This window comes from Tenrec ecaudatus, chromosome 10 (assembly GCF_050624435.1).
Source record: "Tenrec ecaudatus isolate mTenEca1 chromosome 10, mTenEca1.hap1, whole genome shotgun sequence".
In the NCBI taxonomy this organism is placed as follows: Eukaryota; Metazoa; Chordata; class Mammalia; order Afrosoricida; family Tenrecidae; genus Tenrec; species Tenrec ecaudatus.
This window is the reverse complement of record NC_134539.1, coordinates 114,818,570-114,841,285: the sequence shown is the minus strand read 5'-3', so window position 1 is coordinate 114,841,285 and position 22,716 is coordinate 114,818,570. Positions and strand designations below refer to the sequence as shown.

Below are 22,716 nucleotides of genomic sequence, written 5' to 3'. Positions count from 1 at the left end.
TGACCTTGGGGGAAAAGTCTGGGATGCTTCGGAGCTGTTCAAGCTCGTTTCCATTTGACGCTCTTTCCTGGTCAGTCAGAACCCGAGGCACAAATTTTGCTGTGACCCTTCTCATTCCCAAATCTTCCATTACAATTTGCTGGACCGAGCGAGCTCCAAGGGAGTCCAGATACCTTCCCTACCTCTTCATGGTCCATCGTCAGTCTTCGAGCACAAGTGCATGAATTTCGTCCACATTTTCTTCCATTCAGGAAGTTGACGGATGTACAGAACGAGGTTTGTCATCAATCGACATTTCACCAGCTTTGAAAAGGGAAAACCACGTCGACACTTGAGTGTTTCTCATAGCGCTCTCTGTGAGCTGTGTTCAACACAACAGTTTCTGCTGCATTTTTTTCTGAGCAGGAAGCAAAATATCAGTCGAATGCTCTTCTCTTAAATCAGGCATTCCAAAAAAAAAACGAGGCTTGAGCAAAATTGTTTTCACGAAAAAAAATCCACTGTGACCAGAGAGACACCTTCCCAGGCAATGCCACTGGGTGCACTAACTCAGCGAGCGGCGGGAAAAATTCTTACAACAAAAGCTCTGCCCAACAGAGCGTATTCCCACTTTGAAGGGGCACCCCCTTGTATAACCAACAGAAAATGCTTCTTTGCACACATGAGCGAGCTGAGGTGACATCTACTGACATTTATTTGCCTTAAAAACATGTGAGTTGGGCCAAGCTCTCTGTGCAGGGGGACGCCAGTAAACACCAGTGGTGCCTGTTTCATGTGACGGGACTGCCCCGCCACGGAGTTACAAATTCTGTACCCCCGCCTCCTCCGTCCCATTCTCTATACCCCACTGGCTTGACTGCCAGCACCACACTCGTGGGAAACAACTTAGGAATGTCTTCAAGTCTGATTTTGTGGTCAAAGGTAGTACAACCTTTTAGGAAAAATGTATGAAGCATCTCTGGACCCTTTAAATATACATGCCTATGTATTATGTGCACATGTGCACCCCAACTGCAATCCAGGCGCCCCATCCCTGGAGTTGTCCTCCAGGGCCCAGCTCTCCAAAACACAGTGCTCCTCCTGCTATCTTCTACCACACGGGCCAGTCCAGCCTTGGACCCGCGGTGGTCTGCCTGTCACTGGAGGCGGGGCACCTTCTCTGGGCTCTTCTCCTAGGGGCCACTCCTTCCTGCTCACAGGATCTGGGGTTGGAGTCTCTCTCCATTCCACTTACAGGCCCTATTCCGGAGCTAAATAAGAGCCAGTTTCATAGCAGCTGACCAAGGGACAGGGCTGCCCCGAGCTCCCATGTGGAATGTTGTGCTGAGAAGGGTGGTAAGGGTCATTGTCCTAACACGCCCCTCTGGGCATCCTGGGGATGTCTGACCGACGGAGCACTTCAAAAAGAGTCAAGTTTGCTTACCCCAGAAAACAGTCACAGCTGAGTCTGGCAGGCCTTCAAAAAGTATTTCACTAAATTTAATTTTGGGTTAGAGACTGGGACCCCAAAAGCATCCTTCTTTAAAAGGAAACTGTCTTTTAGTTCTTTAAGTCCAGAGGGATTTGGGGGAAGTGAGAAACCAGAGTGCATGTGAAGAAATTAAACCACTCCCCACACCTGAGAGCAGATTGTATTTCCATTTTACTTAAAAAAAGGGAGGGAGTACATACACGGGAGGGAACAAGGGCGACCTGAAAGGCCTTCTGATGACTCCCCCGTGATTCCCACGTCTGTCGGGCAGTCCACCTCCTGCGGGTGTACAACTGCTTGCAATATTAAACAAGGCTGTAGACAAGGCCAGCGCCCGCACTGAGGCCAGCCGGGCAGAGAAGGAAGTCATTATATGCAATGTCAGTTTACAATACACAGCGTTTTCTGTAACGGATGTAATGCGGTTGCAGGAAGAAGTTAACATGACTAACACGCGAATAATCAAGTTGTTATCCATGTACAGCAACTAACTGCTTTACAAAAAAGCAAAATAATACAATATATCATCACATGTATTTACAGTGTAGTAAATATACTTTTCTGTCAAATTTTACACAATATATTTACAGGGGAATATACTGCATTAAAAAATGGTGTGGCTGACACGAAGTGAGAATTTTTTATAAGTTCATTGCATAACATTGAATAAGACATGCCTTGTTATGCCTGGGGAGAGGGGGTGATGTAAAAAACAAAAAGAAACAAACCCAAAACAATAGCAGAAGAAATGGAAACCGCCCCAACTCCATAGACGCGAATGGCTAGCTGGGGCTTCCATCCATCCTGGGTCCCTCCTGGGTCCAAGCTGGGTGCCCCATCGGTGGAGGGAGGGAGGCAGTGCAGGCAGGGCCCTTCCCTGGGAGCTGCGGGCCAGCAGGGGGCGCACAGCCCCTTTCCCCGGGCCAGGCCGGCAGGGGGCGCACGGCTCCTGGCAGGCACCCAGGGCTGACAGCGAGACAGAGGGGAAAACTCGGCTGTCTGTCCCTTCCCCGCTGGCAACGCCGCAAACCTGAAACGAACACGACTTACAATGGTTTTTGTAACAGAACATACACCAAATGATGCGAAATGGGCAGTTGCGCTGAGTTTCGGAATTTCTTTGTAGACTACAGCCTAAGGCCTGAAAGGTTCATTTTTGGGGGAAGCATCAGGCAAGTTGTTGGTGCTCGTTTCGGCCACGCAGCCGCCCTATGTCCCTCACAAGTGGGCAGACTGGACGTGGTAAAGCAAACCTTCCTCCCAGGCGCACTAGAGAGTACTTCGCAGGCGCCCACGCAGCGGCCGTCTTTTCAGGGAGCGCGCCTGCACCCCTCGAGCGGGCGAGGCTGGCTGCGGTTCACAGCACCGCTCCGACCCGGTTACGGAAGCCCAACCCAAGCCCGGGCCGAGCGACCCCACAGGGCAGGGGGGACCGCCCGCGCGGTTCCCGGACTGGGATTCTTACGGAGTCGAAGCTCTGTCTTTGGTGGAATGGTGGATGGTTTGAAACGACGGCCCCTGGGGATCCAGCCCAACGCATAACCACTACCAGGATGGCTCCTCCTCATTTTTACGAGTAAACGTCCTGAAAGAGTCTCTATTCTGGTGGAAGAAACACAAGAGCATAGCAACACCCACCGTCATGGGCACCGAGCCGAGATGCAGGGAGAGAAACCCTGACCCGAGATGGCGCGTGGCGGGCACTGCCTGCAGTGGGGAGGCCTACACCAGACTGCAGCCTGCGCACTTGGCCGGGGCTAAGAGCTCCTCAGGCTCACTTCTAGCCTTACTATCTTCAGAGTCGCGGTGGCTGTTACTAGAAACATTCTAGTCGAATGCTGCCATTCCAATAGTTAAAAAAAAAAATGGTTCTTGCTTTTCCCAGGACTATAAACAAATTCAAAAAATTAAATTCTTGTTATTTCTGAATATCAAAAGCAATTTTATTTACATTAACATGTTACATTGTTACTGTGTGGATAAACGTGAAATGTGTTATATTGTTAACATCAGAACATTTCTATGTACCATTTGTCACTGAATTCGCTGTGGCATTTAATTTACGGAATCCACTAAGGAACAGCCCTGCCTGGCCCTTCCCCTCCCCCCGCCGCCAAAAGCCCTTAGCACTTCCCAACACTGACAGGGAACTAGGGCACTAGGAGGCTAACTGCCTTTTGTCATAAATATGGTTTAGTTCTAATTGGAATATCCAGATCCGAATATACTCACCGCAGTCAAATTACTTTTGCACACTGCAGGTACCAGGAGGAAGTTGGATCTGCATTGCTGTGGAAACTCCAGAGGGAGCATCCACTCCATTCAGCATAGCAGCAACTCTCGGTCGCCTGCTGCTGCGCGAATGCAGGCTGACCAGTCTTTTCACAGTGATTAGAAGCAATTCTAGCCTACAGAACCCACATGCTTTGCTAAAGAGAGTCCTGATTGTGTGTGTGGTGGGGGGGGGGGGCGCATAGGGGTGTTGGAATACAAGACATTTAAAATATATCTTATCCAAGAAAGTTATGATACGAACACCACACTCTTATGCTTCGTGGTAAAGTAAGTAACAAAAGACAACATCAGCTGCTCTACAGCGCGTACCATTCTGTTCTGCTGGGGAGCAAATGTACACACCACGACAACTCCCTTCTCGGGCGTCTGTCACACTGTGCTCATGCATTACCCTGCTCAGCTGGACTTAGGGAAGAAAAAGTGGAGGGCAAAGTGCAGAATTCTTAGACTCAAGTCTAGTTGTGGCAAACCAAACCAAACCCAAAGGACCCAAGGCCATCCACCCACCTGCCCCAAACCAGCAAACAATCTGTCGGCACATTTAAAGACTATGAGAGAATCATCTTGGGAAAAATAATAATCGCCTTGTGGTGGCTTGAGTTTGGATAAGGCCTCGGGACTCATAGATTGGATTTGCAATGTTAAAACAGATGTGGTTGCTCTTAATTTCCTGTAATTATTGCTCATACGCAAGTGTTAATAATTCTTAAGAACGCACTAAAAAAACCCCACCCCCAGAGTACCTTGCCTGTGGCTTTGTGTTGGGAAGTTACTCAGGACTGCCCCTAAGGTTCCTTTAATTTTTAGAAGGTAAGAAAAAGTCCACAGCTAAAAGTTGGATTAAGCATACTGGGGTTATAGTATTATTTCTCCCATAGACTTCTATCTGGGAAAGTGTATAATAAGACGAACACTTTACTGTGCACGATGAAGAAGGGGACCACATAGAAGGCAGAGTTCTGTGCAAATGGCTTTCCTATCTGGCTGGTTGTAGCAGTATTCAAGGGTTTGTCCTCTCTCACACATTTGGGATGTTCTCAGTCCAAGCTTCCTGACTTCCCACCATCCTTCGCCGTTGTTCTGAATACTTGCTAAAACCAGACACACAGCAAGAGTGGAAGGGAAAGAAAGTGAAAGAGCAGCATTAAATTTAGGCAATGCTTCCAAGAGTTGATCATCCGGCAACCTGGCAGACGGGGCGAGTTCACTGGACAACAAGAAGTGCAGCATCACAACGTGGTGACGGGGGAGGGCTGAGGAAGGGGTCACTAGTGAAGAGCCCGTGTGTGTTAGGTCTGTTTAAAAAAAGAGAGAAAGAAAGCTTCACACGATCTTCTTAATGCTATTACGTTTGAAACTGCCAGCACTTCTTTGCTTCTGCACTTGGCTTGCGGATCCATGTCGAGTGCGTCCACTGTTACAGTGGCCAGTGGGTGGGGAGAGTTCAACGTTCTCCTTGTCGATTCCTGAAGAGAAACAGAGCGGCCAGTTACTCTCTCTCACTGGAGGTTAGGCTCCGCGATTCGACCTCACCATCTTTAGATGGGGCCAGCCTGCGTGACCCGTGGTACACATGTTTCATTTCAATCATCGACTGCTAGAGCCGATCACCCAGACCACCTCCGATTTTGTCAGAAAGATTTGCCATCACAGCGCACACACAGCCTAAGAAGAGAGAAGGGACAAGTTGCCAGGAAAAGCTAGAGGAAGGCACGCTTTAGCTGAGTAAGAAGCTAGCAGCCACCAGGGAAGACAGAATTCGCTCCTCTCGGGCATACCAGGAGCTCCCAGCAGAGGCCAGCTTCTAGCCCTGTGTCTTCACAACCTTGCTTATCCGAAGAACATGCACCCCAGCTGCCCTGATCTAAAGATTAAACATTTACATTTGTCTCCATCAGATTCACTATTTCAAGGAAAAGTCAGATGCCTTTTATTTGCCAATCACAGTGCCTGATCCAGAGGCATTAAAATCCCTACCACGTACATAACAGCAGTCAGGCTGTGGACTTTGTTTCACCACGTGCACTGCACCTAACCTGAATGCCCCTCCCCGCCCTCCCCTGGTGGCGAGGAAACCACACGACGGTTATAGAAGTGGTCTAAGCAGCAGCTTCAGGAATGTCACCAGAAACAAAAGCAAGTTCTTTACCCCAACAGGGATGACACCTCCACAGGGAACGGAATGAAGAGCGGGCGGGCTGGAGGGCACAGGGTGGCTTCTGGGTCCTGGGAATAGTCTGTTTCTTGAGCTGGCTGCTGCTCTTTAAGCTGCAAACTTGTGACTTGTGTGTTTTTGTCTGCTAGACGTCAACAAAAATTTACCCCCTAAACCCAAACCAACCGAGGTGGATTTTTTTTTTCTTGGCATAACAAATCGGTGGGACAGTAAGTACCTGGTGATCTGAATCACAATGTCAAAGTGTTGATGCAGAATGACAACGCCATGTTTTTTGGGGAAAATCAAGCTATGAAACAGCAACCGATAGCATGATTGCCCAGTTAGAGGAAGAAGACAAAGTTAAGACCCACTTCCCTCTTAATTCTTAGCATTTGAACTTTTAAAAATCCTATCCTCGACATCTCCATTTTTGGGCAAAAAGGAGTATTTCAAAGCAAGGGCCAGGAATGTTAACCCATAGCACATGTGCACAGGCTCAGCCACCTCTCTGCTGGCTCGTGAGCAGAAACAAAAAGGATGTTCCCCCCCTGAGCGTCTTTCACACCGGGGTTCAGCACTGAACTCAATTCGGAGCACAGCCAGCAGTGGGGCACACAGCCTGGCTTACATAGCCGCCATGGAAGCATGGTGCCTTGGGTTTATCAGACGGACGTGGGTATTTGTCTGGGTTTTTTTTAAGTGTACTGGGCTAAGGGTATGGTGGCGGAGTTCAGATGACCCACAGCAACTGCTCTCCAGCCCCGCCTGGCAGCAGTGGCGTCTGGATCTGCTCTGTCCCACTGTACTGGACATAGTGAGCTCAAGAGAAGACAGCACTCCACGGCACTCACAGCCCTCTCCTCTGGGCCACGGGAGTTTGGATGGCTTTTATTCTGTGTGCTTCTCTGCATCTTCCTCAGACGCGCTCTTTAAGAAGCAGTAGCACAATGGTCAGGAGGCTGTGCCCGAGCTGCCTGTGCCAGGTTTGCTCGGCTCCGCGCTGCCTGGCCTGCCTCTACAGGACATGCATTCGCCTCCTTCTCTTTTTCCGGTCTGTGTTTACACAGCACGTGTTACATTCTCCTAAATGTACACCTCTGCATACATCTGATCTCCTCCACTACACGAAGAGCACCTTGCAGATAACTGATGGTTCGTGTCTGCCCCTGTTCCTAATGGCTTTTGCAATTAAGTGAATGCATCCGTTTTTGAGCAACAGGATCACCGGTTCCCTGTAACAGTGTCTGCAGCACTTCCTTGTGGTCGCCTCTACCTTATGACTCCATTTCCATGCCGACAAGCTATGTCATTTCAGTTCTCCAGCACACAGCTGTGCGGGCCTTGCCTGCAGACAGAGGCAGCGCTGCCTGGCAGGGTGGTCAGGGGCTGCTCTCCCCTAGGAGGCTGTCTCACAGCTGGAAGCCTCTGCTCTCCTCCTGCAGTGCCAAGCACTTAGTGAAGAAGACCCGGACCCCAGCCCCGCCTTGCCCTAGGTCTCAGAACTTCCTGTGAGTGTGACTTGTCACTTCCTTTCATTTGCAAGGCACCTGCGAGTTCATGCTAACAGTTCCTGCCCCGGAGTCATTTCCCTAAAAGGAACAAAGATTCAAGTAAAAGCAGGACTAGAGAGCAAGGTAGCTTTGAACCAACTTGGTCACCAGGAGGGACACATAGCTTGACAACCACTAGAGGGCCCAGGAACTCTCTGCCAGCAGTCTGTCCCCACAGGTTTTCTTGTTTGTTCTCCTTTGGGGAAACCTGGGACAGTCTGAGCACGGCTCCCACTGAGAGGAGAGCAGCCACTACGTTGCAAGGCAGTGGGACTTCTGTCCGTGTGCGGGGAAGGCCTACTCAGTGGTGGGCTTGAGACCTGAAATGACCTAAGCTCCACTCACAGAGCTTAAGTCGTGATGGTGAAGAGTTCTACAGAGAGGGCTACAGAGACTAATCTGCTTTCCATTTTGCTAGGCAACTAATTTTTCTCAAATCATTTTTTTTAAAAGCCTCACCTATTATATGCTAAGGATAAAGAACAAGCTATAAAATTATCCATGCAGTATGACCTCAACTTCTTAAAGAAACTGAGAAGAGACCCAAATATTAATTAACAGTGATCATCTCAGAGCAGTGAGATTAAGGGTGATTTTTTTCTCTCTATTTTTCTGAATTTAATATAACCTGCCCGCCCCCCAGAAGAATATGTGCTTCTTTTAATTAAAAATGTAGAAGTCTGATTGGTTAGCCCTGTCACTCAGGGCCCAGTCTGAATGTTAGACGAGATGTTGACATCCTGTCTCTGCTCTCTAATTCAATCACCTCACTTCATCTCGGTTTTGCTGTGTGTGTGTGTGTTTCTTACACAGTGATCCAACTTTTCAGGTGAAACACAAATTGATGAGGAATGACTAAGCTTCCTAAATTCAGACTTCACTCTAAGGACCAAAGCAGAAGCTGACATAAAAATCTGAGGTGGTAGTGTAGGAGACAAGTATTAAAAAACCATTACTCAATTAAAATGCATTACATATACACAACCAAAATGTAGACTCTTGAAAAAACCCAAGTTAGTACAAGACACTGCTATGATCCTCAGCCAGACAGCTGGCATGAAGGTGCCTCTGCATTTAAATAATCAAAAGGCCCTGAACTGCACATTCATCCGGGCCTCGGGGAGCATGTCTCAGGTCTCTACACATGGGCTCTCACTGCTGGCCCTTGGTGGGCGCAAAAGCAAAGATCCATGAGATAACAAACCCAGAGGCCACAACCGACTGAAACAGAACTAAAAACATCTGTGGTCCTGATGCTGTGACGGACACGCTGTGGTCACACATGCCGCCGGTTATAAACATTTGAGGCGGAAGCTGACAGCTGTGCATTCACATGCACTGCAGTTCCAGATAAAGACCAGATCCTCAACCAAGGGGCTACACACCAGGACTCCGTGGAGTGAGTGAGAGAAAGGATTCATAGATAGCTGTACAGCTGCTTCCACTCTGTCTGTCTCCCATGCTAGAACAGAGTGCCTTGAAGGCACCTAGCAGGGCCTGTTTGTTTTGCAACTTGTGACAAACAATGGTACAGCCTGACCAATAATCAAACATCTAAGTATTTTAAGTTCACATGTTTTTAAATACCCTAATATTTTCCCAAACTGGAACCTAAATATCTTCCAAATAATAAAAGGAGCAAGCCCCTTTTACTTCGGGAAAATGGGTTACGGAATTTCTGAGAAGTTATAGTACAGAGATTAATAATGGCCCAAACTCCCAACCACCCCCACAGGAGTGCTAGAAAATTACCCGACTTGAGTTGTTCCATTTACCTGAAAGCAAACGGGCCAGGACGCTTGTTTGTTCTATGTGGGAGGGAGGCCAGCAGCGCTGTGAGAGTTGCTGCCGCCCAGAGGAAGTGTACGGCTGCCTTTCCCTAGAGGCAAGCACGCCTGGGCTGGGCTGGAACTTGCACTTGTTCCATTTCTCAAAGGTGGCATTGGAGACAGTAGCAAACCAGCCTACCGCTAGGGATTCTTAGAAGAATCAGGTAAGACGATACAGGCCAAGACTGTTTCCCACACCGATAAAGGGAATTGCTACACAAGCGAAAATGCTCGAAGCATCAGAAACCAAAAGGTCAAGTGGGGCACTAGAAGGAATTTTATAACAAATGGATTAAGACTTGGATTTTATTCTAGAATGTATAGAATTACTAAAGCAAATATCTCCTTGGAGACGTGTTAAACATATTCTGAGGAATATTTGGGGCTAAATATACAAAACATTGTAGGAGTTTAAAATCCTTTTGAAGCCTACTTTTTCCAACCGACAGCATGTTTTCTGCTCAGCTCTAATAATAATCACAGCATCTTTTATGAAAGAAGCATAATGCATGCTTTTCCCTTCCTAGTTCTTAGAGCCAACTAAGAACCACACTGCTTTTCTTCACTTAAGACAAAGAGTGGACAGCAAGCTTTCATTTCTAAAGAAAGATTGAGGCTGCCTTCATATTTCAAGAAAAGCAGTCTAAAAAGAAAGACAGAAAGAAAAGCAATCTTTTCTAAGCTAAACAACAGTACCACGGGAGCTGGAAGAGCCCTCGACAAAACGACTAAGACCGCAACAGGGCCACTTGTCTGTCCGTTCGCTATGCCGGGGGGGGGGGGGGGGGGCGGGGTAGCAAATGCCACATGCCAGCAGCATCAGCCTTGGTGGACAGGGCTCAGACAGACTGGGGAGAAGGAGCTGATGGTTTCCTCCAGGGACGACTTGATGAGGCCCAGCGGAACACTGTCTTGGTGCTGGAGGACCAGCCCTTCGGGTTAGAAGGCACTCAAAGTGCCAAGACCAGCGAAGGTGCACCTGCACAGCTGAGTGAACTTGAAAGGCGTGGATGGAGTACAAGCTACCAGGACCTTCGCCTGCTGATGTGGAGAGACTCAAATGGAGAAGAAGCAGATGCACGCACCCTTTAGTCATCAGAACTTGGGATGTGTGAAGTATGAATCCAGGAAAGCCGGAAGCCGTAAAGTACTTGAAGATGGATACCCTATGTGTCAGTGAGCCAAAATGGACTGTATTGGCCATTTTTAATCAGACAAGCATATGGTCATCTATGCAGGTAACAACGAAGAGAATTCAAGAGAAATGGTATCACATTCACTATCAAAAAGAACATTTCAAGATCCTGAGCACAACTATCCTGTCAGCAATAGGAAAACATTCATTCACCTACGACGAATACCAGTTAATATGAACTCATGTTCAAATCCCACACCAACCACTAATGCCCAAGATGAAGAGATGGAGCACTGACCAACTTCTGCAGTCTGAAATCGCTCCCACGTGCAATCAGGGAGCACCGACAATTACTGCCGACTGAAATGTGAAAGCTAGAAACAAAGAACCAGTAGTTGGAAATAGAGTTTCAGGCACCCAAACAAGGGCAAGGCCGAGAACTTAGCCACAGAAGGTACACCTTTCAACACCATAAAGGGCAACTATCCAGCTGAAATGCTAGGAAGCATGTTGGCTATTCCTTTAGAAAGGAAACAATGGAGAAAATCAATGTCATCAGTCAGACTGAGGCCAGGGGCTGACTGAAAAATAGACCACCAAGCATTCACATGCAAGTTCAAGTTGAAGCTGAAGGAAATGAGAACAGATGGCGAAACCTTCCTCGCTGAAAGGGAGGGGGCCTGAAGCACTTTCTGATGAAGATCAAAGACAGTCTTAGGAAGGATTACACACCACTCTGGGTCGAGAGACGGACTCCTCGCGCCTGGACCACAGAAAGCAACATCTCCATCCCTGGAGAAGACACTGAAGTGTTGGCACGTGCCCATTTCACTCTGACCTGCAATCGATCCCCAGTGAAGCAGAGGTCAAAACGTCCAATGACACACTGCACTGGGAAAATCTGCTGCAAAAGACTGATTTTAAACGGTTAAAAAAGCAGCAAACATGTCGCTTTGAGGCCACAGGAGCCACTGACTCACTGACTCAGTTGCTTCGTAAGTACTTGGAAGCTGGAAGACTGCAGAGCTGATGTGTTGGAGTTGTGGTGTTGGCGAAGAATACGCCGCACACGGCCCTGCTCTGCCAGCGCATGAACAGATCTGTCTCGGAGGCAGTGTGGCTAGAAAGCTCCCCGGGCAGGAGGGTGGCGGGGCTCCATGTCAGGCATGTCCTTTGGACATGCTCTGAGGAGAGCTCGGGCCCGACAAAAGGACGTGGTGCTTGGTGAAGGAGAAGGTGAGGGGAAAAGAGGAAGGCCTTTCATAAGACGGCTCCGAACAGTGGTTGGGACACCGTGTTCAGCATAGCAACAGTTGCGAGGATGGTGAGACCAGGCACCGTCTCATTCTGGTGTACTTAGGAGTTGCCAAGAGGTGGGACCGACTCCACGGCACCTGGCAACGCGCTCAAAGATATCCTTCTCAAACCATATATTCTACTTTCTGTCCATTAATTCTCTCTCGTGTTAATTCTCTCTCGTGTTTTTTGGGTAAGTTGTTTCCTGTTAGTCCTGGGCTGGGGAGTACAGCAGCCCCGTAGCCAAGACAACACATCCAGCCCGGGGTTCTAATAAGCACCCAGAGCTTATAAAGCAGGGTTTGACCCGGTGCTCAGGGCTCAGCCAGACTGTGGTTCTGGGAATGGTGAGGAAGTCGCATGCCACGTGCCCAGGACGCGTGCAGGGGAGGCAGTCTGTCTTGCAAATAGGGTGAAAGCGTACCTTGGCGAGGGAATAGAGCAAGGCAGAGGGGCTTCCCAGCCACGGAACGGAAGGGAAAGCCACAGTGCACGAGGGAGTCCTGGGAAAAGGGGGTGTGTGAGTGAATACTACTAGATCACTAGAACAATGCTTCCTCGGCTTTGGGGGGGGGGGGGAGAGGGTGTGTCAGATTATAATGATCATACTCTATTTCTTAAATGTTAGTGTTTATAATTACACGCCCTGTAGTTTTTATTGAACTTACTATAGTTTTATATTTAAATTAGAATGAATAACAACTGTAAATCAATAATTAAGCTAAAAACACAATCAAACAGTAGTAGAAATTACACCAAGCAATTGCTCGGATTAATATTGTTTTACCCGTGAATACAGGGTGATCAGGGAGAGAGAGAAACAAACCAAATTAAGAAAGCACCTAATTAAGACTCAATGGTACTGCAACACTTTTCCTAACACACTGCAATCGTTTGAGAGGTTTTTAAGGGGTCTCAGATTAGAGGCGCCTTTGAGTTTCTCGCGGAGAAGGGACATTTAAACCCTGCTAGACATACAGGAAGGAGCCCTGAGGGCAGAGTGGGCTACTCCGGGCGGCTACACAGAGTCAGCAGTCTGCATTTCCCACCATGGGAGGAAGTTGAAGCTTGGCTGCTCATGTAAAGATTGACAGCAGTTCTATTCTGCTCTAAAGGACCACTCTCGGTTAGAATCGACTCGATGCCAACACCCTGGAGATGGAGCTGGTTAGCTTTTTAAACTGAGCACCTAGCTCAGCAAACTGCCCCTGGATCTTGGCCTTCACGATCTTGGGAGGATGCAGAGACGGCACTGGAAATGCCCACCTAAGGCAAAATGGTTAGGAGGTGTCCCAAACGGGACTTTTCAAAAAGGCTTTTTTTGCACATCTGCTACGGAAACTACTGTGGTTTGGCTTTAAACTAGAGAAAGTTAAGAGGATTTTTAAAAATGTATTATGAAATATCTATTTCTAATGACAAGTAAATGAAATGTTGTCTTAAAGCATGGTGTAGCACGGGTAACAGTCTTTTTTTCCCCGGCTGAAATGGACTGATGTTGGCCATTATAAGAGGATTTTTAAGACAAAAACAGTTTATTTTCAAGTTCAAATTTATACCTAGCTGAGGACTTAACTATGAGCCCAAGCATCAAGTCTGAAAGAATCTTATCCGTCTTGGAACAAGCACTAAGGGTTCTCGTCACAACACCTGGCGCAGCAGGAGGCGAAGCGCTATGCCCATTTGGCTAGGAGGGCCACAGTGATGCCATTTTGCATGCACTGAACTCCATGGGTGCCACATTCTGTTCTATTGGGGATGTATGGCTTTCTAGTTGAGGACTTAAAAACTACTGCCTTTGGGGAAGGGTATGGATGGACGAGCAGGCCATGAAAATTTATTAAGAAAGATGTTGTTCCAGAGACATCTGTGTGAATTAAGTTTTAGATAAACTGTTCTTCAAAGCTGGGGAGTGATGGATTACCATTAAAATTTTCACTGGCATAAGGTTTAAGGCTGGCCGGTTCAGAAAGCTCGTTATCTAGTTGATTATGGGGTAGAAGAGGATGTTGGAGTGCAAAGTGAAGATAGCTCAGCGCTGAGCATGCTGGGAAACCGCCAGTGCTCCTGCAAGCAGAGAGCTCGCAGTGACAGGCCCAGGCATGTGCATAGCAGCGGCGTTTGCCTCAACCTAGGGCGCTATGGTCTTCACTTGCGTCAGCTCAGTAGACCGGGCACAAGTTGAAGTTGGGTAGCTGAGTGGCATGTCACCCACTTCCTTAATTTCTGGGAGCGTCGCAGTTTCTTTACTGCTCCTTAGGACTTGGGACGGGACAGCTCTTTGGGTTGCGAGACTGCTCAGTGTGATGGCTGGGTGCCATCAAATGACAGAGTAGAACTGCACCAGAGGGTCTCCTAGGCTGTCGCCTTTCCGGGAGCAGCAGGTTGTCAGGCCTGTCTTCCAGGGAGTCACTGGGTGGGCTCCAATTGCCAGCCAAGTGGGTATGCACGGTGCCACCAGAATTTTGTATCAGCTAAAGAGGAAAGTGGAAATGCAGGGCGGACACTCTGGTTAAGTCATTACACCTTTCAGCCGCCCAGAGCAAGCAAACTCACTTCCACAAACAAATATGTAGATAAGGCTACAAGGTTACATGGAGGTAAAGATAAGAAGTTTACAACCTAATTCCAGTGACAGCGTCAACTCTCACCAGGAGCAGTATTCCACAGGAGCCAAAGACTAAAGCATAACCATTAGTCACACAGGCGAGCTAGGTTCTGTTCATGGAAATAAAACCACAATTTGGAGATACAAATGGATTGTGTGGGAGAGAAAAGTTAGTAATGAAAAGATAACCCCTTTCTACAAAAATATGTAGTAAAATGATCGAAGCACAACAAAAGCCACACAATTTATTAACGGGGATAACCGAACACAGGGATTCCACCTCATTACTCCTGTGAGCTGTAAAGCACCACTTTCCTTTGAGAAGAGACATCCCTGTGGGAGGCGGGCTGGTCAAACACCGTTCTTGGACCACGATGGAGGTGGCACCAGGGTTTGAAATTGTAACCCAAGTCATACAGTCTAGTCTCTCGTTTTTATTACCCACCCCCAAACACAACAGACTCTCAGTGATGCTACAGGAAGAAGTGGAACTGCCGCCCCTTGTGTTTCCCACGTTTGGGGACCAGGCGGCCTCGTCTTTCTCTCCAGGTGCAGCTGGTAGATTTGAGCTGCTAACCTTGAGGTTAGTAGCCCAATGCACCAAGCCACTTCACCACCAGGGCTGCTCAGTTTTTGTATGGACAATTTTAAAAGAAGAGGCTGCAGAGTAAACATTTTTTCAAAGCCAGTGATGTGGCCACAGTCCAATCGTCACGGGCCATGGTGATCTGCCCACTAGCTGGGAACCTGCACTGACACCCGCATGCTCAATCTGCCTCTTGCTCTCCCGTTAGCGGACAAAGAGTGGCCGAAATACTCGTTCAAAAAGAGAAAGAACTTAATGCAAACACAATTTTAGCAGCCTAAGAGACAAAAGTTTGCTCAAATGAACCAAACTTTAAACTCAGGAGGACTAATATAGACAGTCCACTAATTTTCTAATTGTGATCAACTTTAGTGTCTGACCATTATAAAAATCACCACCTTGACAACAACAACAACAACAATAGTGGAGGAAAAGGCCTGGTGGAACGAAGGTCAGGCAGATCAGAAGCAATCAGACGGCCAGGCAGACAGAGAGAAACGGACAGCGAGGAATGTGGTGCAAGAGTATGAAATTTGTCCCCAGTAAGAGCTGTGTGACTAGGGACACGTATTCAGTCATCTGCTCTGTAACACACACACGCACACGCACGCACACGCACACGCACGATGCTGGGTATTAAAGAATAGCAAGTACAAGTAAGCCCCTGCTTACTCAGCCCATTTCTGTCAGGGACTAAATGTCTGAAAAGCAGTTTGGATTCGGCCAGGAGTGCCTGTGGGTTTGGGGAGAGACGCCAGGCAGTGTCTGGGGTGGTGAACAAACGTGAAACTGTGCACTACAAGAAAGCCAAGGCTGCAAACGCGTTCTGTGCTTGTCGGGTAGGCCATCTGAGCCCGTATGGGAGGGACCATCGCTCCCTGTGCCAGCACAGTCTTCCCAGAGCACACGAAGTGGAGAGCCCAGAGCAAGTCCACCTGGTGCATCCTCCTGGCTCCCAAATGCTCAGATTTTATTGGGGCTGAAGAGGAGAGAGACCACAATATGTGGAAGAAAGTCAATTTAAGTTTCGCCCTACTTTAATGGTTAAACGCTGACAGTGGGGGAATCACTGGGACTTAGAAGAACGTGGGTTGGCCGCTGGGACCTGCCCTCAGGGGCATTTTTGCAGGAGGTCTGGGATGTATTTGCATTTCTAACGAGGTCCCAAGTGATGGTGATGTGGGTGGGGGTGGGGGGCTGGGGACCACACATAGAGATCCACTGACCTACAAAATAAGTACAACCAAGGAGATATAAAAACCCAAACCTGCTGCCATCCCAGCAGTCTCAACTCCTGGTGACTTACAGAGAGGAAGGGAACTGCCCCGTTTAAGTCTCCAAGACTCATCTTTCCAAGACAGACCACTGTGTCTCTCTTGGGGTCAGGGGGGTGAAGGGTGCTGGGGGGCGGGGGTCCAGTCTTCTGGTTCCCAGCTAAGCGCTTGATCCCTGTGCTACCAGGGATGCTGACATGGGTACAAGGGAGGAAAAGAGTCGGCTTGACTTCTTTCAGGGGAAAAAGGATTGCCTGACTAGAGTTGGTAAGGTTTGTTTCCTCTGCTGATCAAAACGGTGGTACTAAGGTTTAATGGTTGATTATTTTATACAATGGCTTATTACACATATTGGATGTTATATTTGCTAATATCTTCAGGAATTTTCAAAACCGGGATTGCAAACTCAGGGCTCTTGTTATGGACCCGTAGCATCACAAAATGGTTAGGAGACATCATTTAATTTTTTACAAGAAAATCCATGCGAATACTGTAAAAGAATTATGCGCTGTACTTCTTTTATACTGAGGGTTTCAGAAACGAACTTTTCAGATAATGGAACTTTCACTAGAAAGCCTTTGAATCATGTTAGAAACATGTTTTTTGAATGGAAACCCTGAGTGTCACAGAAGCTTTCCTTCATTATCCACTGTGCACACGACACACATGGCAGCGTCTGTCTGTCTGTGGGCTACCCCTGAAGGAGCCCAGAGGCATGTCTTTCCCCAGCCCCGCCCTAGCACTTAGCTCTCTGCGTCCCCACTTCTCAGGTGTCTTGGCATAGCTTTCCACTTGGATCTATTGGTGACCCCACAGTGGGAAATCAGCTTCGGGGAGTTCAGATGTTATTTCCTTGAGGTGACTTGGTTTTGTCTGGCTGCCTGTTTACATAGATTTTCAAGAGGCTCTGTGGGTGGCTGGATTGTTGCTGGCAGCAGGAAGGGAGGCCCCTGCCGTGGGTGTGTGTGCTCTGTGGCAGCAGACACCGCTGGGGCAGTGTTAGTGCAGCTATTAGAGAATGACAGCTGTGCTCACTCCCAGGGTGATGCAGCCGAGGCTGCACTCCTGCCCACACCGAGACTGGCCAGCCTGGCAACACTATGAATACCTCACCGTCTCACGTAAAATTGTTTGAAAGTAGAAAGCCTGAGAGAGTTAACAAACTTCAAGTCAGCTACAAGGGAAAGAAGACAGGTACGGTGAACCTCATGAGAAAAAGGAGCGAATCTTCTACGAACTAATAACAAGGGGATTCCTAATGGTGGTATATTACTATTATTGCTCACATTTTATATAAAGATGACGTTTACTGACCTGGGGAATGCTGGGAAGTTGCAAGTGAGGTCATGGAATTAGAAAGGTTAAGGTTAGCAGTAATACTAAGCTGGCTCTGCACTGCAGGAGGATAAGGAGATGTGGGTGTCAGGAGGGACTCCTCACTGGTTTCTTCATCAATTCCAGGCAAATACGTGTCAATCAAGGCATCAAGAAACTTAACAATAAGCTCAGCATAGTCTGGGATTTGTGTTTGCTGTAATGGAAAATAGGAAATTATTTTAGCTCCATTCTTCTTTTTTGTAAATCCCCTTTGAAGCCAATAAATAAATAAATTTAATTTTTGTTTGGGGCTTAATTTACTATTTCTTCCTTTGATCACTAAAAAAGGGAGGGAGTGTAGAATAACATTTATGGACTACCACCAAGTGACTTTGTAACTGGGACATTTATTCAGCTCACACTTAGAGCTTCCAGATGAGCCTGCAATTACTGAAAGCCATGCACAGACAAAGACAGGATTTAGTCCTGAGACAATTCACTCATCAGGAATGGGGTCCAGCCCATTTCCCAACAGAGCGAATTAGCAGACCCTCATCAGTCTAGCCACCATTTAGAGGTTCAACCATCTAGACACTGGGAGGGGCTCTGATGGCCACTGGCTCTTCAAATGACCACAGCCACTGCAGGACAGACCACTTGTTTAGTGACAGCTCTTCCATGTCAAGAGGAATCCAGGAATTTATGTACTAAGCAAAATGACAAGCTGACTCGCCGATTTTTAAAAATGAGAATAAGGTGCAGAGCTAGAATTCTGTGCTAGAAACTGTGGGGAAGAAACAAAAGTCCTGCCCTCAAGGAACCTTAATCAATTTGGAGAGAGACTGCATAGGAAGAAAATAGCTAAGTTAAAACCAGATTTATATGGCACTGTAGCAACTAATGCCAATCAAAGAGTAACTGGACAGGGGCAACTGAGGATACATCCAGGGATGGACAGATCTAATCCACCAAGTGGGAGGGAAAAACATTTTCAGGAGGGAGATTTTAATCATAAGTAACGCTCCTTGCTCCAAAGATATGTTAAGTGTGTGCACTGATCTATCAGACACATTCAGACTGAGGCAGAGACACTTCACAGAGGGCTTGTCATACTCTTCTGAAAAGGCAAGCTGTGACCCGAGTTATTTTTGCAAAAATGATCTCACAGGTTTACTTTAAGCAGATCAAAGAAGCATCCCCTCTGAAAGAATTGCCGTAGAGCAGTTGTGATAAAACAACTCTCTGTGTTTAGTGCGGATCATTCAGGTCTCTCCCCACTGCCTATTCCTAAAGCTGTGGCTCCAAGCTTCTGTGTTGTCAGTGATACGAAGCAAATATATGTCCTTACCTTTGAAAAGGGTCCTGCAAACCGCCACAAGCCATTAAAACCAAAACCTGCAACATATCAAATGTTACTCTTACATCTCTTCATCTCCACAGAAACAAATTGTGCAGGCACAAGGAAAACATTATCTTAGGATAGGGCCAGAGCAGACGGAAAGTCACTTAACATATACTCAGTAGTTAATCATAATGTGAAAAACAAGACAAAACGAAAAGAAGTGGTCAACCAGTTATCTTACTGCCCACACAATGAGAAGCAGCACTGAAGAGGGGGGCATGGCCGAGCCCAGCCCTGTGCCGTGCATTCTATAAGCTCCCGGCACGCGTGCTTACTCTGCAGGTACGACGTCTGGTACTGTGGGGGAGACTCTTCATGGTACACCACGCTTTGCACAATCCCATGGACTGGATTTAACAAATTTGGATCTTGGCACAATGACAGCAGGGTGTTGATCTTGGAGTCCAATAAATTGTGCCTGAAAAACAAAAGCCCACCCACGCGTTTCAGAAGAGGAGGACAAACACACATGCACTACAAGCACATCACCGCATCCCCGGCAGTGCGACCAAAAAGGAGACGGGTGCGCTTCACTTCCTGAGGCTTGTGTACAATGAGTGTGAGTGCACGCAGTTGTCTTTTGTTTCACTTTTCACTCAGGGAAAAGAAGATGAGAAAAATAAGCAGGTTGGACACAAAGCTACGTGTAAGGTAAATTTCTGTCCTAGACCAGGTTGGCTTTTGCCTGTCACTTAAGCATGTGCTTGGATCATTTTTTTCCTGGTCTCTGTTGTTGTGTGCCTAGGGAGGGAAAGCGAAATTTAACATTAGCCAGTACTTAATAAATGCTTTATCAGATCAAATAAGGAAAGGAAAATTAGTTTGGAGGGGATGGAAGATATAATTCAATTCAGATTTAAGAAGAAACTAATTACTTCAAATCAAATTATATAGTGCATTAGTAAAAAATAACTGAGCAGTAATGACATAACATTCTGCAAGGTTTCAATGAGATTAACCAACAAGGCGGCAGTAGTGGTGCAAGCCAGAGGGCAGCGGGCAGGAAGGGGACTTCCCAGCGCCTCTGGGCCCTTCAGATTTGGAGAGTGCTTTGAGGGGATGCTGGTTCAGCGCGTGAGAGAAAGTGCCATCCACCCCTCCAGCAGGAGGTGCTTGGCGGTGGAAGAGAAACGTGAAAGCCCTGCTGTCAGGAAGCCGCAGAGCTGTGCAGCCTTTCAGGGAGCCGTCCAACGGCTTGCTCCCACCAGGAGGAAAGGAACCATGCTCACATGAGCATGAGCCACTTAAGAAAGTAAGAACAAGGTTTCCTAGTGCATTCCCTAAGACGATCTTTAGTCCCCTCTGGGCCCACTAACAAGCAGCCGAAATCGCTACCGCAGTGTCTCACTACGCCCTCTTTACAACCAGTGAATGTTACCGGGTGATAGGTCAAAGCATATGGTTTCAAGACAGGTACAGAGTTCATTAAAAATGAAAGGAGATACTTACACAACAGGGAAAACTTTGGGGAAAACGACACTGGCTTCTGCTAAGTATTCATAAAGAATTCTCTGATCAAACTCATCTGTGGTGTATTTGACCAGTGTAGCCTGTCAAGAAGCAAAGAAGGAAAAAAACAAAAAAATAATATGCAACATTTTTACTTTGTGGCTAACCTGGGGGGAAGCAGACCACTGGTCCTTTCACATTTTTAGTCTGTGAGGATTTCTGAGGAGTAGACTGGGACAAAGACTTCCACGAGACCAAAACGAGCCCCATAAAAGCAACAAGCCTTACTAGCACAGTCAGAAGAAGGGCTTGGGTTTTTGGATCCGTAAGCACTTCCTCATCCAAGAGAACATTCGACTCGGACACGGACACTTTCCGTAAGTGGGGGTGCTGCTGCGATGAGGAAATCCTCCGCGTCTCTGCAGGGAGAGAGGGGTCACGCAGGCAGCTGTACTTGTTAGACACACTGATTGGATACCACGTCACCTGTCAGCTATCATATTTCGGTAATTCTAAATTCCAGTTTCTTTTTAGGAGACTCTTGTAAACATCAACAGAAACATTAGTGTTACCACATACCTACATAAAGAGAGTTCTGGCTAGTTGTTTACACTGTGGTATAATATATAGTCATGGTAACTTTTAGCCAGGTTTCAGGATAATTGTCTTTTTAAGAACTGTATAACTTAACTTTCAGAAAAGAACAGATGTTTCTCTACTTCCCCTAACAACTCTAAGAAATGGTTGAAAAGTAAGCTTGGCTTTAATACAATCCCACACATGTTACGATGGAGCTTCAAATCATTGGTGGGAAAAAAAAGATTGATGGAAAATTTTCAAGATCTTTTAAGTCCATTTCTCCATAAACTTTTAGAAGCCCCCTTGTATTTTCAATTGTCCAGATCAATAGTCAACTGTGTTTCTCACCCATTTCATAATCAGTTTCTGCTACTCTCCTCATTTTGGGGGGTGTTGTGATCCCCGATTCCATTTCTTGCCTTTTAGGAGCCTTGGTATCTGATATCAAGTGATCAAAACTTTTCCTTGTTCCTATAAATGAAAACGACAGAATATGGAAGTTAATTAACCAGTAGCTGTGAATACGGAGAGTTTGAAAGAAAATGTTTGGACATGCGGTGTTCAAGCTATCACGTAAGGACTCAGAGAACCCACATCCTTGAGTAGAGATCCTCTCTTCCTTCACCATCCTTCAAAGGATTGTGGCCACACAGCTTTCCATTTTGGGTTAGAATATACCTTACTGGTCCTTTCACACCAAGCTCACGTCCGCTCAACTGGAGGCAAGGCAAACTCCATAGCAAGGGCATTCCGGGAATAAGTATAGGGGTTTGCACTGGTAAGCAGCCACGATCAATTATGTCTGAATAGCATTTTCATGTCAAACAATCCTGCTGGTGCTGTGAATTTGTCATCAGTAATATACAGGGAATTTCTAAACGTGGGTAAAGTCAGAGTTTAATGTGAATGCTTCAAGCTTTGAAACACAATCGGAGTGAGGGAGTACTAATGGGAGTTACACGGGAGATGCTGCAAAAATAGTGCTCGCTCCGACTTTGGCTCTGAGTTTCTGGAATCATGTGTTTTGAATGCTTTGCTCCTTACTTAAGGTAAGAGAAATAACATGAGATTACTTGGAACTTCTGCCTTACATTCCAGGGCAGTAACTTCTTGGCAAGGCTGTGAGGGCAAGCCCTGACTTAGCGCCGCCTCTTCATCTCATGCACATCTGAACACAGCACGAACATGGCAGATAAGAGACTGGCTGAGGTCACACTCAGGTTTTCTACAAACAATGAATGCATGCCGTAATGCATGAGGCCAGGGCATCACAGTCTACATTTACTTTTTCCATGGTCCCCATTCTTACTTTTCACTTAGCTTTAGACCAGTGGTTCTCAACCTTCCTCACGCCGCGGCCCTTTCCTACAGCTCCTCATGTGGTGGTGACCCCAGGCAGCGGTAATACGTGTTTCCGCTGGTCTCAGGCGAGTCCTGTGAAAGGGTCGCCCCACAAACCCCACAGGCTGTCGTTCAGCACCACCCCCCTAAAGGGGTCACGACCTACAGGTTGAGAACCACTGCTTTAGATAGTTGTCATGTGGGATCCTGCAATGACCGTGAGCTAGTGAACTTGACATGTGCCCACGTGTCTACATCGCTCTTCCAGAACTCTATGTACCTGACCACTATCAGTCAGGAAGTAAGTCTCCTCCATTTACTTCACAAATCTCAACGCTGGTTTCTGGCCTTTGTTCTCCTGTGGTTCTTGCCTGACCACCATGGGGGTGGCGTGTCGACTGCAGCGGCAAAGGTAAAGTGGACTAG

The 22,716-nt window shown here is 47.2% G+C and overlaps 1 protein-coding gene across 4 annotated transcripts in view; it reads right to left on the bottom strand.

Moving 5' to 3' along the window:
• Nucleotides 1-1,624: 1,624 nt before the first annotated feature.
• NF1 (neurofibromin 1) overlaps nt 1,625-22,716 on the bottom strand; it is a 268,504-nt gene continuing 247,412 nt past the window's right edge. For 3 of the 4 annotated variants that reach the window (XM_075561359.1, XM_075561358.1, XM_075561361.1), the window contains 7 exons: nt 21,298-21,420; nt 20,659-20,789; nt 20,371-20,471; nt 19,197-19,339; nt 18,868-18,914; nt 17,517-17,733; nt 1,625-5,232 (listed from right to left, as the gene is read on the bottom strand). In XM_075561359.1, coding sequence (XP_075417474.1) covers nt 5,090-5,232; nt 17,517-17,733; nt 18,868-18,914; nt 19,197-19,339; nt 20,371-20,471; nt 20,659-20,789; nt 21,298-21,420 — 905 coding nt within the window. In that variant the 3' untranslated portion in view covers nt 1,625-5,089. The remainder of the gene's footprint in view (nt 5,233-17,516; nt 17,734-18,867; nt 18,915-19,196; nt 19,340-20,370; nt 20,472-20,658; nt 20,790-21,297; nt 21,421-22,716) is intronic. The other variant, XM_075561360.1, reaches the window with a different exon arrangement.